The sequence below is a fragment of the Lepus europaeus genome, unplaced genomic scaffold, assembly GCF_033115175.1.
Source record: "Lepus europaeus isolate LE1 unplaced genomic scaffold, mLepTim1.pri SCAFFOLD_30, whole genome shotgun sequence".
NCBI classification, from domain to species: Eukaryota; Metazoa; Chordata; class Mammalia; order Lagomorpha; family Leporidae; genus Lepus; species Lepus europaeus.
Genome location: NW_026909177.1, coordinates 5,171,781 through 5,187,812, shown reverse-complemented (window position 1 = coordinate 5,187,812; position 16,032 = coordinate 5,171,781). Strand labels below are relative to the sequence as shown.

Below are 16,032 nucleotides of genomic sequence, written 5' to 3'. Positions count from 1 at the left end.
TATTGTTTTGAATGTTTTTTATCGGCAACATTTTATTTTCAGCTTGGAAACACTAATTGGTTCATCATGGGGACACCAGTTCTACACATTCATATTTTCTAGGGAGAAAGCTAGAGGAACTGCGGCAAACAAACTTGATATTTCTGTTTGTATAGATGCCATTTTATGCACTTACCTAACAAAAAGACTTTGCTGTTCTCCAAAACCAATTTTACTGTGATTATCTCGGTCCATTGCATACGAATTCCACACCAGTCTGTCCGGATATGACTGGATGAAACCAGAAATACCGGTTGTGTTTTGGCTAACTCAATCCGAAATATTGTGAAAAACTCTGTGTTTGTGTTTTCCGGATATTATCCATGGACTTTATTGTTTTGGATTTTTTTATCAGGGAACATTTAATTTTGTGCTTGGAAACACTAAAGGTTCCAAATGGTGACACCAGCTCTACACATTCGTAATTTCTAGGGAGATAGCTAGAGGAACTGCGGCAAACAATCATGTTATTTCTGTTTTTATCGATGACATTTTATGCACTTGCCTAAAGAAAAGACTGCTTTTCTCCAAAATCATTTTTACTGTGATTTTCTCGGACCATTGCATACGAATTCCACACCAGTTTGTCCAGATATGACTGGATGAAACCAGAAATATCCGGGTTTGTTTTGGCTAACTCAATCCCAGATATTGCTACAGCCTCTGTGTTTGTCTGTTCCTGATATTATCCACGGACTTTATTGTTTTGAATGTTTTTTATCAGGGAATATGTAATTTTGTGCTTGGAAACACTAATTGGTTCATCATGGGGACACCATCTCTACTGATTCTTAATTTCTAGGGAGATAGCTAGAGGGACTGCTGCAAACAAACATGGTATTTCTATGTGTAGATGACATTTTATGCTGTTGCCTAATGAAAAGACCTTGCTTTTATCCAAAACCATTTTTACTCTGATTTTCTCAGTCCATTGCATTCTAATTCCACAATAGTTTGTCCGGATGTGACTGGATGAAACCAGAAATAGCCGGTTGTGTTTTGGCTAAATCAATCCGTCATATTGTGAAAGCATCTGTGTTTGTCTTTTCTGGATTTACGAATGGACTTTATTTTTTTGAATGTTTTTTATCGGGAAACAATTTATTTTGAGCTTGGATACATTAAGTGGTTCCACATGGAGACACCAGCTCTACATATTATTATTTTCTAGGTAGAAAGCTAGAGGTACTGCGGCAAACAAACATGATATTTCTGTTTAATAGATGACATTTTATGCAGTTGCCTAACGAAAAGACTTTGCTTTTCTCCAAAACCATTTTTACTATGATTTTCTCAGTCCATTGCATACGAATTCCACACCAGTTTGTCCGCATATGACTGGATGATACCAGAAATATCGGGTTGTGTTTAGGCTAACTCAATCCGAAATATTTTGAAAACCTCTCTGTTTGTTTTTTCTGGATATTATCGATGAACTTTATTGTTTTGAATGTTTTTATCAGGGAACATTTTATTTTGAGCTTGGAAAAACTAATTGGTTCATCATGGGGACAGCAGCTCTACAGATTCGTATTTCCTAGGTAGAAAACTGCGGCAAACAAACTTGATATTTCTATTTGTACATATGACATTTTATGCACTTGCCTAATGAAAAGACTTTGCTTTTCTCCAAAACCATTTTTATTCTGATTTTCTCAGACCATTGCATACCAATTCCACACCACTTTGTCCGGATATGACTGGATGAAACCAGAAATATCCGGTTGTGTTTTGGCAAACTCAATCCCAGATATTGCTACAGCCTATGTTTTTGTGTTTTCCGGATATTATCCATGGACTTTATTGTTTTGAATGCTTTTATCAGGGAACACTTTATTTTTCGCTTGGAAACACTAATTGGTTCCACATGGAGACACTAGCTCTACATATTTGTATTTTCTAGGGAGAAAGCTCGAGGAACTTCGGCAAACAAACATGATATTTCTGTTTGTCTAGATGACATTTTATGCAGTTGCCTAACGAAAAGACTTTGCTTTTCTACAAAACCTTTTTTACTGTGATTTTCTCGGTCCATTGCATAGGATTTCCACAGGAGTTTCTCCGTACATTACTGGATGAAACCGGAAATATCCGGTTTAGTGTGGCTAACTGAATCCCAGATATTGCTAGAGCCTCTGTGTTTGTTTTTTCTGAATATTATCAATGCATTTTATTGTTTTGAAGGTTTTTTAATGGGGAACATTTAATTTTGAGCTTGGATACAGTAATAGGTTCCACATGGAGACACCAGCTCTACATATTCGTATTTTCTAGGAAGAATGGTAGAGGAACTGACAAACAAACATGAAATTTCTGTTTGTATAGCTGACATTTTATGCACTTACCTAATGCAAAGACTTTGCTTTTCTCCAAAACCATTTCTACTCTGATTTTCTCGATCCATTGCATAAGAATTCAAAACCACTTTGTCCGGATATGACTGGTTGAAACCAGAAATATCCGGTTGTGTTTTGGCTAACTCAATCCGAAATATTGCTGCAGCATCTGTGTTTGTGTTTTCCAGATATTATCCATGGACTTTATTGTTTTGAATGTTTTTTATCAGGGAACATTTAATTTAGTGCATGGAAACACTAATTGGTTCCACATGGAAACACCAGCTCTACACATTCGTTATTTCTAGGGAGATAGCTAGAGGAACTGCGGTAAACAAACATGATATTTCTGTTTTTATCGATGACATTTTATGCACTTGCCTAACGAAAAGACTTTGGTGTTCTCCAAAACCATTTTTACTGTGATTTTCTCAGTCCATTGAGTACGAATTCCACACCACTTTGTCTGGATAAGACAGGATGAAACCGGAAATATCCGGTTGTGTTTTGGCTAACTCAATCCAAAATATTGCTACAGCATCTGTGTTTGTACATTCCTGATATTTTCCACAGACACTATTGTTTTGAATGTTTTTTATCCAGGAACATTTAATTTTGTACCGTTGAAACAATAAATGTTTCAGCATGGAGACACCAGCTCTACACATTCGTATTTTCAACAGAGAAAGCTAGAGGAACTGCGGCAAACAAACATCATATTTCTGTTTGTATAGATGACATTCTATACATTTGCCTAACGAAATGCCTTTGCTTTTCTCCAAAACCAATTTTACTCTGATTTTCTCGGTCCAGTGAATACGAATTCCACACCACTTTGTCCGGATAAGACAGGATGAAACCGGAAATATCCGGTTGTGTTTTGGCTAACTCAATCCCAGATATTGCTACAGCCTCTGTGTTTGCGTATTCCTGATATTATCCACAGACTTTATTGTTTTGAATGTTTTTTATCAGGGAACATTTCATTTTCAGCTTGGAAACACTAACTGGTTCCACATGGAGACACTAGCTCTACATATTTGCATTTTCTAGGGAGAAAGCTCGAGGAACTGCGGCAAACAATATGATATTTCTGTTTGTATAGATGACATTTTATGCACTTGCCTAACGAAAAAACTTTGCTTTTATCCAAAACCATTTTACTGTGATTTTCTCGGTCCATTGCAGTTTGTCCAGATATGACTGGATGAAACCAGAAATATCCGGTTGTGTTTTGTTTAACTCAATCCGCGGTATTGCTACAGCCTCTGTGTTTGTGATTTTTGGATATTATCAATAGACTTTATTGTTTTGAATGTTTTTTTACCAGGGAACATTTTATTTTGAGCTTAGATACAGTAATTGGTTCCACATGGAGACACCAGCTCTACATTTTCGTATTTCTAGGGAGAAATATAGAGCAACTGACAAACACGAATTCCACACCAGTTTGTCTGGATATGCCTGGATGAAACCAGAAATATCCAGTTGTATTTTGGCTAACTCAATCCGAAATATTGTGAAAGCCTCTGTGTTTGTGTTTTCTGGATATTATCGATGGACTTTATTCTTTTGAATGTTTTTATCAGGGAATATTTCATTTTGTACCATAGAAACACTAATTGGTTCATCCTGGCGACACCAGCTCTACACCTTCGGTTTTTGTTGGGGGAAAGCTAGAGGAACTGTGGCAAACAAATATAATTCTGTTTGTATTGATGACATTTTATGCACTTGCCTAACGAAGAGACTATCCTTTTCTCCAAAACCATTTTTACTGTGATTTTCTCAGTCCATTGAATACGAATTCCAAACCACTTTGTCTGGATATGACTGGATGAAACCAGAAATATCCGGTTGTGATTTGGCTATCTCAATCCAAAATATTGCTACAGCATCTGTGTTTGTGTTTTCTGGATATTATCGACGGGCTTTATTGTTTTCAATATTTTTATCAGGGAACATTTCATTTTGTAGCGTAGACACTAATTGGTTCATCATGCGGACACCAGCTCTACACCTTCATATTTTCTTGGGAGAGAGCTAGAGGAACTGTGGGAAACACGATATTTATGTATGTGTAGATGACATTTAATGCACTTGCCTAACAAAAAGACTTTGCTTTTCTCCAAAACCATTTTTACTGTGATTTTCTCGGTCCATTGCATACGAATTCCACACCAGTTTGTCCGGATATGACTGGATGCAAACGGAGATATTCGGTTTTTTTTTTTTGGCTAACTCAATCCCAGAAAATGCTACTGCCTCTGTGTTTGTGTTTTCCTGATATTATCCATGGATTTTATTGTTTTGATTGTTTTTTATCAGGGAACATTTAATTATTTGCTTGCAAACACTAATTGCTTCCACATGGAGACACCAGCTCTACACATTCGTAATTTCTAGGGAGATAGCTAGAGGAACTGCCGTAAACAAACATGATATTTCTCTATGTATCGATTATATTTTATCTATATGCCTAATGGAAAGACTTTGCTGTTCTCCAAAACCATTTTTACTGTGATTTTCTCATTCCATTGCATACGAATTCCACAGCAGTTTGTCCGGATATGACTGCATGAAACCGGAAATGTCCGGTAGTGTTTTCGATAACTGAATCCCAGATATTGCTAGAGCCTCGGTGTTTGTGTTTTCCGGATATTATCCATGGACTTTATTTTTTGAATGTTTTTTATCAGGGAACATTTAATTATTTGCTTGGAAACACTAATTGCCTCCACATGGAGACACCAGCTCTACACATTCGTAATTTCTAGGGAGATAGCTAGAGGAACTGTGGCAAACAAACTTGACAATTCTGTTTGTATAGATGACATTTTATGCACTTGCCTAATGAAGTGACTTTCCTTTTCTCCAAAACCATTTTTACTGTGATTTTCTCAGTCCATTGAATATGAATTCCAAACCACTTTGTCGGGATATGACTGGATGAAACCAGAAATATCCGGTTGTGTTTCGGCTAACTCAATCGGAAATATTGCTACAGCCTCTGTGTTTGTGTTTTCTGGATATTATAGACGGGCTTTATTGTTTTCAATATTTTTATCAGGGAACATTTAATTTTGTACCGTAGAAACACTAATTGGTTCATCATGGGGACACCAGCTCTACACATTCGTATTTTCTGGGGAGAAACCTAGAGGAACTGTGGCAAACAAACATGATATTTCTGGTTGTCTAGATGACATTTTATGCACTTGCCTAATGAAAAGATTTTCCTTTTCTCCAAAACCATTTGTACTGTGATTTTCTCAGTCTATTGCATATGAATTCCACACCAATTTGTACGGATATGACTGGATGAAACCAGAAATATCTGCTTTTGTTATGGCTAACTCAATCCCACATATTGCTACAGCCTCTGTGTTTGTGTTTTCCGGATATTATCCATGGACTTTATTGTTTTGGATGTTTTTTATCAGGGAACATTTAATTTTGTGCTTGGAAACACTAATTGGTTCCAAATGGTGACACCAGCTCTACACATTCGTAATTTCTAGGGAGATAGCTGGAGGAACTGCGGCAAACAATCATGTTATTTCTGTTTTTATCGATGACATTTTATGCACTTGCCTAAAGAAAAGACTGCTTTTCTCCAAAATCATTTTTACTGTGATTTTCTCGGACCATTGCATACGAATTCCACACCACGTTGTCCCGATATGACTGGATGAAATCGGAAATATCCGGCTGTGTTTTCGCTAACTCAATGCGAAATATTGCTAGAGCCTCTGTGTTTGTGTATTCCTGATATTATCCACGGACTTTATTGTTTTCAATGTTTTTTTTAAGGGAACATTTAATTTTGTGCTTGGAAACACTAATTGGTTCCACATGGAGACACCAGCTCTGCATATTCGTATTATCTAGGGAGAAAGCTAGAGGACCTGCAGCAAATAAACATGATATTTCTGTTTGTCTAGATGACGTTTTATGCACTTTCCTAACAAAAAGATTTTGCTTCTCTCCAAAACCATTTTTACTGTGATTTTCTCGGTCGATTTTATACGAGTTCCACACCAGTTTGTCCGGATATGAGTGGATGAAACCGGAAATATCCGGTTTTGTTTTGGCTAACTCAATCTCAGATATTGCTACAGTCTCGGTGTTTGTTTTTTCCGGATATTATCCATGGACTTTACTGTTTTGAATGTTTTCTATTAGGGAACATTTAATTTTTTGCTTGGAAATACAAATTGGTTCCAAATGGAGACACCATCTCTACAAATTCGTGATTTCTAGGGAGATAGCTAGAGCAACTGCGGTAAACAAACATGATATTTCTGTTTGTCTAGATGACATTTTATCTATTTTCCTAAAGAAAAGACTTTGCTGTTCTCCAAAAATGTTTTTACTAGGATTTTCTCGGTCCATTGCATACAAATTCCAGACCAGTTTGTCCGCATATCACTGGAAGAAACAAGAAATATCCGGCTGTGTTTTGGCTAACTCAATCCGAAATATTGTGAAAGCCTCTGTGTTTGTGTTTTCTGGATATTATCGAAGGACTTTATTGTTTTGAATGTTTTTATCAGGGAACATTTCATTTTGTACCGTAGAAACACTAATAGATTCATCATGGGGACACCAGCTCTACACATTCGTATTTTCTTTGGAGAAAGCTAGAGGAACTGTGGAAAACATGATATTTATGTTTGTGTAGATGACATTTAATGCACTTGCCTAACGAAAAGACTTTGCTTTTCTCCAAAACCTTTTTTACTGTGATTTTCTCGGTCCATTGCATACGAATTCCACACCATTTTGTCTGGATATAACTGGAAGAATCCAGAAATATCCGGTTGTGTTTTGGCTAACTCAATCCGAAATAATGTGAAAGCCTCTGTGTTTGTGTTTTCTGGATATTATCCATGGACTTTATTGTTTTGAATATTTTTTATCAGGGAAAATTTAATTTTTTGCTTGGAAACACAAATTGGTTCGAAATAGAGACACCATCTCTACAAATTCGTAATTTCTACGGAGATAGCTAGAGGAACTGTGGCAAACAAACATGATAATTCTGTTTGTATAGATGACATTTTATGCACTTGCCTAATGAAGTGACTTTCCTTTTCTCCAAAACCATTTTTACTGTGATTTTCTCAGTCCATTGAATACGAACTCCAAACCACTTTGTCTGGATATGACTGGATGAAACCAGAAATATCCGGTTGTGTTTTGGCTAACTCAATCGGAAATATTGCTACAGCCTCTGTGTTTGTGTTTTCTGGATATTATCGATGGGCTTTATTGTTTTCAATATTTTTATCAGGGAACATTTAATTTTGTACCATAGAAACACTAATTGGTTCATCATGGGGACACCAGCTCACATTCGTAATATCTAAGGAGATAGCTAGAGGAACTGCGGTAAACAAACATGATATTTCTGTATGTATCGATGATATTTTATCTATTTGCCTAACGAAAAGACTTTGCTGTTCTCCAAAGCCATTTTTACTGTGATTTTCTCAGTACATTGCATACGATTTCCACACCAGTTTGACCGGATATCACTCGATGAAACCGGAAATATCCGGTAGTGTTTTGCCTAACTCAATCCCACATATTGCTACAGCCTCTGTGTAAGTGTTTTCTGGATATTATCAATGGACTTTATTGTTTTCAATGTTTTTTTACCAGGGAACATTTTATTTTGAGCTTGGATACAGTAATTGGTTCCACAAAGAGATACCAGCTCTGCACATTCGTATTATCTAGGGACAACGCTAGAGGAACTGCGGCAATCAAACATGATATTTCTGTTTCTATCGATGACGTTTTATGCATTTGCCTAACGAAAAGACTTTGCCCTTCTGCAAAACTATTTTGTCTAGATGACATTTTATGCACTTGCCTAACAAAAAGACTTTGCTTTTCTCCAAAACCATTTTACTGTGATTTTCTTGGTCCATTGAATAGGAATTCCACAGGAGTTTCTCCAGATATGACTCTATGAAACCGGAAATATCCGATTTTGGTTTGTCTAACTCAATCCCAGATATTGCTACAGCCTCTGTGTTTCTTTTTTCTGGATATTATCAATGGACTTTATTGTATTGAATGTTTTTAATCGGGGAACATTTTATTTTGAGCTTCGATGTAGTAATTGGTTCCACATGGAGACACCAGCTCTACATATTCGTATTTTCTAGGAAGAAAGGTAGGGGAACTGACAAACAAACATGATATTTCTGTTTGTTTAGCTGACATTTTATCCACTTGCCTAATGAAAAGACTTTGTTTTTCTCCAAAACCATTTTTACTATGATTTTCTTGGTCCATTGCATAAGAATTCAAAACCACTTTGTCTGGATATCACTGGATGAAACCAGAAATATCCGGTTGTGTTTTGGCTTACTCAATCCAAAATATTGTGAAAGCCTCTGTGTTTGTTTTTTCTGGATATTATCGATGGAGTTTACTGTTTTGAATGTTTTTATCATGGAGGATTTCATTTTGTACCGTAGAAACACTAATTGGTTCATCCTGGGGACACCAGCTCTACACATTCGTATTTTCTGGGGGAAAGCTAGAGGATCTGTGGTAAACAAACATGATATTTCTGTTTGTATCGATGACATTTTATGCACTTGCCTAATGAAAAGACTTTGCTTTTCTCCAAAACCATTTTTACTCTGATTTTATCAGTCCATTGCATACGAATTCCATGCCACTTTGTCTGGGTATGATTGGATGAAACCAGAAATATCCGGTTGTGTTTTACTAACTCAATCCGAAATATTGTGAAAGCTTCTGTGTTTTTTGTTTTCTGGATATTATTGATGGACTTTATAGTTTTGAATGTTGTTTATCAGAGAACATGTAATTTTGTGCTGGGAAACACTTGTTGATTCCACATTGAGACACCAGCTCTACACATTCTTATTTTCTAGGGAGAAAGCTAGAGGTAATGCGGCAACGAACATGATATTACTGTTTGTAAGATGACATTTTATGCACTTGTCTAAAGAAAAGAATTTGCTTTTCTCCAAAACCGTTTTTACTGTGATTTTTCAGTCCATTATATATGAATTCCACACCACTTTGTCCAGATATGACTGGATTAATCCAGAAATATCCGGTTGAGTTTTGGCTAACTCAATCCCAGATATCGAAACAGCATCTGTGTTTGTGTTTTCTGGATATTATTAATGGACTTTATTGTTTTGAATGTTTTTATAAGGGAACGCTTAATTTTGTACCATAGAAACACTAATTGGTTCCACATGGAGACACCAGCTCTACACATTCATATTTTCTAGGAAGAAAGCTAGATGAACTGTGGCAAACACACATGATATTTCTGTTTGTATAGATGACATTTTAAGCACTTGCCCAATGAATAGACTTTGCTTTTCTCCAAAACGATTTTTACTGTGATTTTCTCAGTCCATTGCATACGAATTCCACACAAGTTTGTCCGGATATGCCTGGATGAAACCAGAAATATCCGGTTGTGTTTTTGGCTAACACAATCCCAGATATTGCTACAGGCTCTGTGATAATATTTTCCGGATATGATCGACAGACTTTATTGTTTTGAATGTTTTTTCTCAGGGAACATTTAATTTTGTACCATAGAAACACTAGTTGGTTCCACATGGAGACACCAGCTCTGCAAATTCGTATTCTCTAGGGAGAAATCTAGAGGAACTATGGCAAACAAACATGATATTTCTGTTTGAATAGATAACATTTTATACACTTGCCTACCGAAAAGACTTTGCTTTTCTCCAAAACCATTTTTACTCTGATTTTATTGGTACATGGCATGCGAATTGCACACGACTTTCTCCAGATATGACTGAATTAAACCAAAATATCCGGTTGTGTTTCGGTTAACTGAATCCGAAATATTGTGAAAGCATCTGTGTTTGTGTTTCTGGATATTATTGATGGAATTATTGTTTTGAATGTTTTTTACAAGGGAACATTTAATTTTCTGCTCAGAAACTCTAATTGGTTCCACATAGAGTCACCAGCAGTACATATTCATCTTTTCTAGGGAGAAAGCTAGAGGAACTGCTGCAAACAATCATGATATATCTGTTTGCATACATGACATTTTATGCACTTGCCTAAGGAAAGACTTTGCTTTTCCGAAAAATAATTTTTACTGTGATTTTCTCGATCCATTGTATATGAATTCAATACCACTTTGTCCGGATATGCATGGATGAAACCAGAAATATCCGGTTGTGTTTTGTCTAACTCAGTCCCAGATATTGTGACAGCCTCTGTGTTTGTGTTTTCTGGATAATATCGATGGTCTTTATCATTTTGAATGTTTTTTATCAGTGAACATTTAATTTTTTGCTTGAAACACTAATTGGTTCCACATGGAGATACAATCTCTACACATTCGTGTTTTCTAGGGAGAAAGCTAGAGGAACTGTCCAAAGAAACATGATATTTCTGTTTGTATAGATGACATTTTATGCACTTGCTTAATGAAAAGACTTTGCTGGCGGGCGCCGTGGCTCAACAGGCTAATCCTCCGCCTTGCGGCGCCAGCACACCGGGTTCTAGTCCCGGTCGGAGCACCGATCCTGTCCCGGTTGCCCCTCTTCCAGGCCAGCTCTCTGCTGTGGCCAGGGAGTGCAGTGGAGGATGGCCCAAGTGTTTGGGCTCTGCACCCCATGGGAGACCAGGACAAGCACCTGGCTCCTGCCATCAGAAAAGTGCGGTGTGCCGGCCGCTGCGCACTACCGTGGCGGCCATTGGAGGGTGAACCAACGGCAAACAGAAGACCTTTCTCTCTGTCTCTCTCTCACTGTCCACTCTGCCTGTCAAAAATAAAAAAAAAAAAGAAAAGACTTTGCTTTTCTCCAAAACCGTATTTACTGTGATTTTTCGGTCTATTGTTTATGAATTCTACCCCAATTTGTCCGGATATGACTGGATGAACCCAGAAATATCCCGTTGTGTTTTGGCTAACTAAATCCCAGATATTGCGACACCCTCTGTGTTTTTGTTTTCCGGATATTATTAATGGACTTTATTGTTTTGATTGTTTTTATCAGGAAACATTTATTTTTCCCTCATAGAAACACTAATTGGTACGACATGCAGACACCAGCTCTACACATTCATATTTTCTAGGAAGAAAGCTAGAGGAATTGCAGCAAACAAACATGATATTACTCTTTGTATAGATGACATTCTATGCACTTGCCTAAAGAAAAGAATTTGCTTTTCTCCAAAACCATTTTACTGTGATTTTCTCGGTCAATTGCATACAAATTCCTCACCGCATTGTCCAGATATGCCTGGATGAAACCAGAAATATCCGGTTGTGTTTTGGCTAACTCAAACGTTTTATGACGTTTTATGCACTTGCCAAACGAATAGACTTTGCTTTTCTCCAAACCATTTTACTGTGATTTTCTCGGTCCATTGCATAGGAATTCCATACCAGTTTGTCAGGATATGACTGGATGAAAACAGAAATATCCGGTTGTGTTTCGGCTAACTCAATCCCAGATACTGCTACAGCCTCTGTGGTTGTGTTTTCCGGATATTATCAACGGACTTTTTGTTTTGAATGTTTTTTATCATGGAACATTTAATATTATACTGTAGAATCACTACTCGACTCCACTTGGTTCACCAGCTCTACACATTCGTATTTTCTAGGGAGAAAGCTAGAGGAACTGCGGCAAACAAACATGATATTTCTGTTTGTATAGATGACATTTTATGCACTTGCCTTACGTAAAGACTTTGCTTTTCTCCAAAACCATTTTACTGTGATTTATTCGGTCCATTGCATACGAATTCCACACCACTTTGTACAGATATGACTGGACGAAACCAGAATTATCTGGTTGTGTTTTGGCTAACTCAATCCCAGATATTGCTACAGGCACTGTGATAATATTTTCTGGATATTATCGACAGGCTTTATTGTTTTGAATGTTTTTATCAGGGAACATTTAATTTTGTCCGTAGAAACACTAATTGGTTCCACATGGAGAACCAGCTCTACACATTCATATTTTCTAGGGAGAAAACTGAAGGAACTGTGGCAAACAAACATGATATTTCTGTTTGAATAGATGACGTTTTATGCACTTGCCAAACGAATAGACTTTGCTTTTCTCCAAACCATTTTACTGTGATTTTCTCGGTCCATTGCATAGGAATTCCATACCAGTTTGTCAGGATATGACTGGATGAAACCAGAAATATCCAGTTGTGTTTTGGCTAACTCAATCCCACATTTTGCGAGAGCCACTGTGTTTGTGTTTTCTGGATTTTATCGACGACTTTATTTTATTGGATGTTTTTTATCAAGGAACATTTAATTTTCTGCTTGGAAACACTATTTGGTTCCACATGGAGACACCAGCTCTACACATTCGTATTTTGTAGGAACAAAGCAAGAGGAACTGCGGCAAACAACATGATATTTCCGTTTGTATAGGTGACATTTTATGCATTTGCCTGACGGAAATACTTTGCTTTTCTTCAAAAACTTTTTTACTGTGATGTTCCCGGTTGATTGCATACAAATTCCACATCACTTTTTCAGGATATGACTGGATGAAACCAGAAATATCCGTTTGTGTTTTGGCTAACAAAATCCCACATGTTGCGACAGTCTCTGTGTTTGTATTTTCTGGATATTATCGACGGACTTTATTGTTTTAAAAGTTTTTTATAAGGGAACATTGAATTTTGTGCTTGGAAACACTAATTGGTTCCACATGGAGACACCAGCTCTACACATTCGTATTGTCTAGGGAGAAAGCTAGAGTAACTACAGCAAGCAAACCTGATATTTCTGTTTGGATAGGTGACATTTTATGCACGTGCGTAACGAAAAACTTTGCTTTTCTTCAAAACCATTTTTACTGTGATGTTCCCAGTCCATTGCATATGAATTCCACACAACTTTGTCAGGACATGATAGGATGAAACCAGAAATATCCGGTTGTGTTTTGGCTAACTGAATCCCACATATTGCGACAGCCTCTGTGTTTGTGTTTTCTGGATATTATCGAGGAACTTTATTATTTTAATTGTTTTTTATAAGGAAACATTTAATTTTGTGCTTGGATACACTAATTGGTTCCACATGGAGACACCGACTCTACACATTCGTATTTTCTAGGGAGAAAGCAAGAGGAACTGCGGCAAAGAAACATGATATTTCTGTTTGTATAGATGACATTTTATACACTTGCCTAACAGAAACACTTTGCTTTTCTCCAATACCATTTTTACTGCGATTGTCTGTGTCCATTGCATATGAATTCCACACCACTTTGTCCATATATGACTGGATGAAACCAGAAATATCCAATTGTGTTTTGCCTACCTCAATCCCACATCTTGCGACAGCCTCTGTGTTTGTGTTTTCTGGATATTATCCACGGACTTTATTGATTTAAATGTTTTTTATCAGGGAACATTGAATTTTGTGCTTGGAAACACTAATTGGTTCCACATGGATACACCAGCTCTATATATTCGTATTTTATAGGGAGAAAGCTAGAGGAACTGCGGCAAACAAACATGGTATTTCTGTTTGTGTAGGTGACATTTTATGCACTTGCCTTACGAAAAGACTTTGCTTTTCTCCAAAACCATTTTCACTGTGATTGTGTGTATTGCATACAAATTCCACACCACTTTGTCCGGATATGACTGGATGAAACCAGAAATATCCGGTTGTGTTTCGGCTCACTCAATGCCACATTTTGCGAGAGCCACTGTGTTTGTGTTTTCTGGATATTATCGACGGACTTTATTTTATTGAATGTTTATTATCAAGGAACATTTAATTTTGTGCTTGGAAACACTAGTTGACTCCACATGGAGATAACAGCTCTACACATTTGTATTTTGTAGGGAGAAAGCTCAAGGAACTGCAGGAAACACATGATATTTCTGTTTGTATAGATGACATTTCATGCACTTGCCTAACGGAAAGACTTTGCTTTTCTTCAAAACCATTTTCACTGTGATTGTTTGTGTCCATTGTATACGAATTCCACACCACTTTGTATGGATATGACTCGATGAAACCAGAAATATCCAGTTGTGTTTTGGCTAACTCAATCACACATATTGCGACAGCCTCTGCGTTTGTGTTTTCTGGATATTATTGGCAAACTTTATTGTTTTGAATTTTTTTTTAAGGGAACATTTAATTTTGTGCTTGGAAACACTAACAGCTTCCACATGGAGACACCAGCTCCACACATTCATATTTTCTAGGGAGAAAGCTAGAGGAAGTGAGGAAAACACAGGGGGGGCGGTGCTGTGATGCGCCTGGTGGGCGGTCCTCACGCGCGTGCTGCTCTCCTTTTCTTGGGTCTCGGAAGTCGCTAGCTGTATTCGAGGCGGTGGCAGCGGGGAGCGAGTCCTTGTGGTCTAGATAAATCAGGAAAAATGTCTCTCTATCCATCTCTTGAAGACTTGAAGGTAGACAAAGTAATTCAGGCTCAGACTGCTTTTTCTGCAAACCCTGCCAACCCAGCAATTTTGTCAGAAGCTTCTGCTCCCATCTCTCAAGATGGAAATCTTTATCCTAAACTGTATCCGGAACTTTCTCAATACATGGGCCTGAGTTTAAATGAAGAAGAAATACATGCAAATCTGGTGATGGTCTCTGGAGCACCACTTCAGGGGCAGTTGGTAGCAAGACCTTCCGGTATGAACTATATGGTGGCTCCTGTAACTGGAAATGATGTTGGGATTCGCAGAGCAGAAATTAAACAAGGGATTCGTCAAGTCATTTTATGTAAGGATCAAGATGGAAAAATTGGACTCAGGCTTAAATCAATAGATAATGGTATATTTGTTCAGCTAGTCCAGGCAAATTCTCCAGCCTCATTGGTTGGTTTGAGATTTGGCGACCAGGTACTCCAGATCAATGGTGAAAACTGTGCAGGCTGGAGCTCTGATAAAGCTCACAAGGTGCTCAAACAGGCTTTTGGAGAGAAGATCACAATGACCATTCGTGACAGGCCTTTTGAGCGGACAATTACTATGCATAAGGACAGTACTGGAAACGTTGGCTTTATCTTTAAAAATGGGAAAGTAACATCCATAGTGAAAGATAGTTCTGCAGCCAGAAACGGTCTTCTCACGGAACATAACATCTGTGAGATCAACAGCCAGAACGTCATTGGATTGAAGGACTCTCAAATTGCAGACATACTATCAACATCTGGGACTGTAGTTACCGTCACAATCATGCCTGCTTTTATCTTTGAACATATTATTAAACGGATGGCGCCAAGCATTATGAAAAGCCTGATGGATCACACCATCCCTGAAGTTTAACAGTTAGGACACAATGGAAACAGCTGAGCGTCTCCAGTTTCCTTTCTCAACTACTTCTGTATTATGCACACGAAGCTTTCCCGGAGCCAGGGAGCATATGCTGCATGAGGACCTTCCCGTCTCACATTATGGCTGGGAATCTACTGGTTCATCTGATCTCCTCAGATTTCACGGTCGTTGTAGTCTTAGCCTGGTTTTACAGCTGTGAAACTTTCACAAGATTGACTGACTTTCCTAGAATAGTTTCTCTACTGGAAACCTGATGCTTTTCTAAGCCATTGTGACGAGGGTGATTGATGCCAGCTTAGCTTTGTATGAGAACCAGTTACCTTTC

At 37.6% G+C, this 16,032-nt stretch overlaps 1 protein-coding gene across 1 annotated transcript; it reads left to right on the top strand.

Moving 5' to 3' along the window:
* The first annotated feature begins 14,772 nt into the window (after positions 1-14,772).
* LOC133754905 (syntenin-1-like) lies at positions 14,773-15,783 on the top strand. The gene has a single exon (XM_062185251.1). The coding sequence runs from the start codon at positions 14,802-14,804 to the stop codon at positions 15,696-15,698; it is 897 nt and encodes a 298-aa protein (XP_062041235.1). The 5' UTR covers positions 14,773-14,801; the 3' UTR covers positions 15,699-15,783.
* Positions 15,784-16,032: the final 249 nt, after the last annotated feature.

What these genes read in the sequence shown, in the direction of transcription:
- LOC133754905 (XM_062185251.1), top strand. Translation starts at nt 14,802, where the DNA reads ATGTCTCTCTATCCATCTCTTGAAGACTTGAAGGTAGACAAAGTAATT.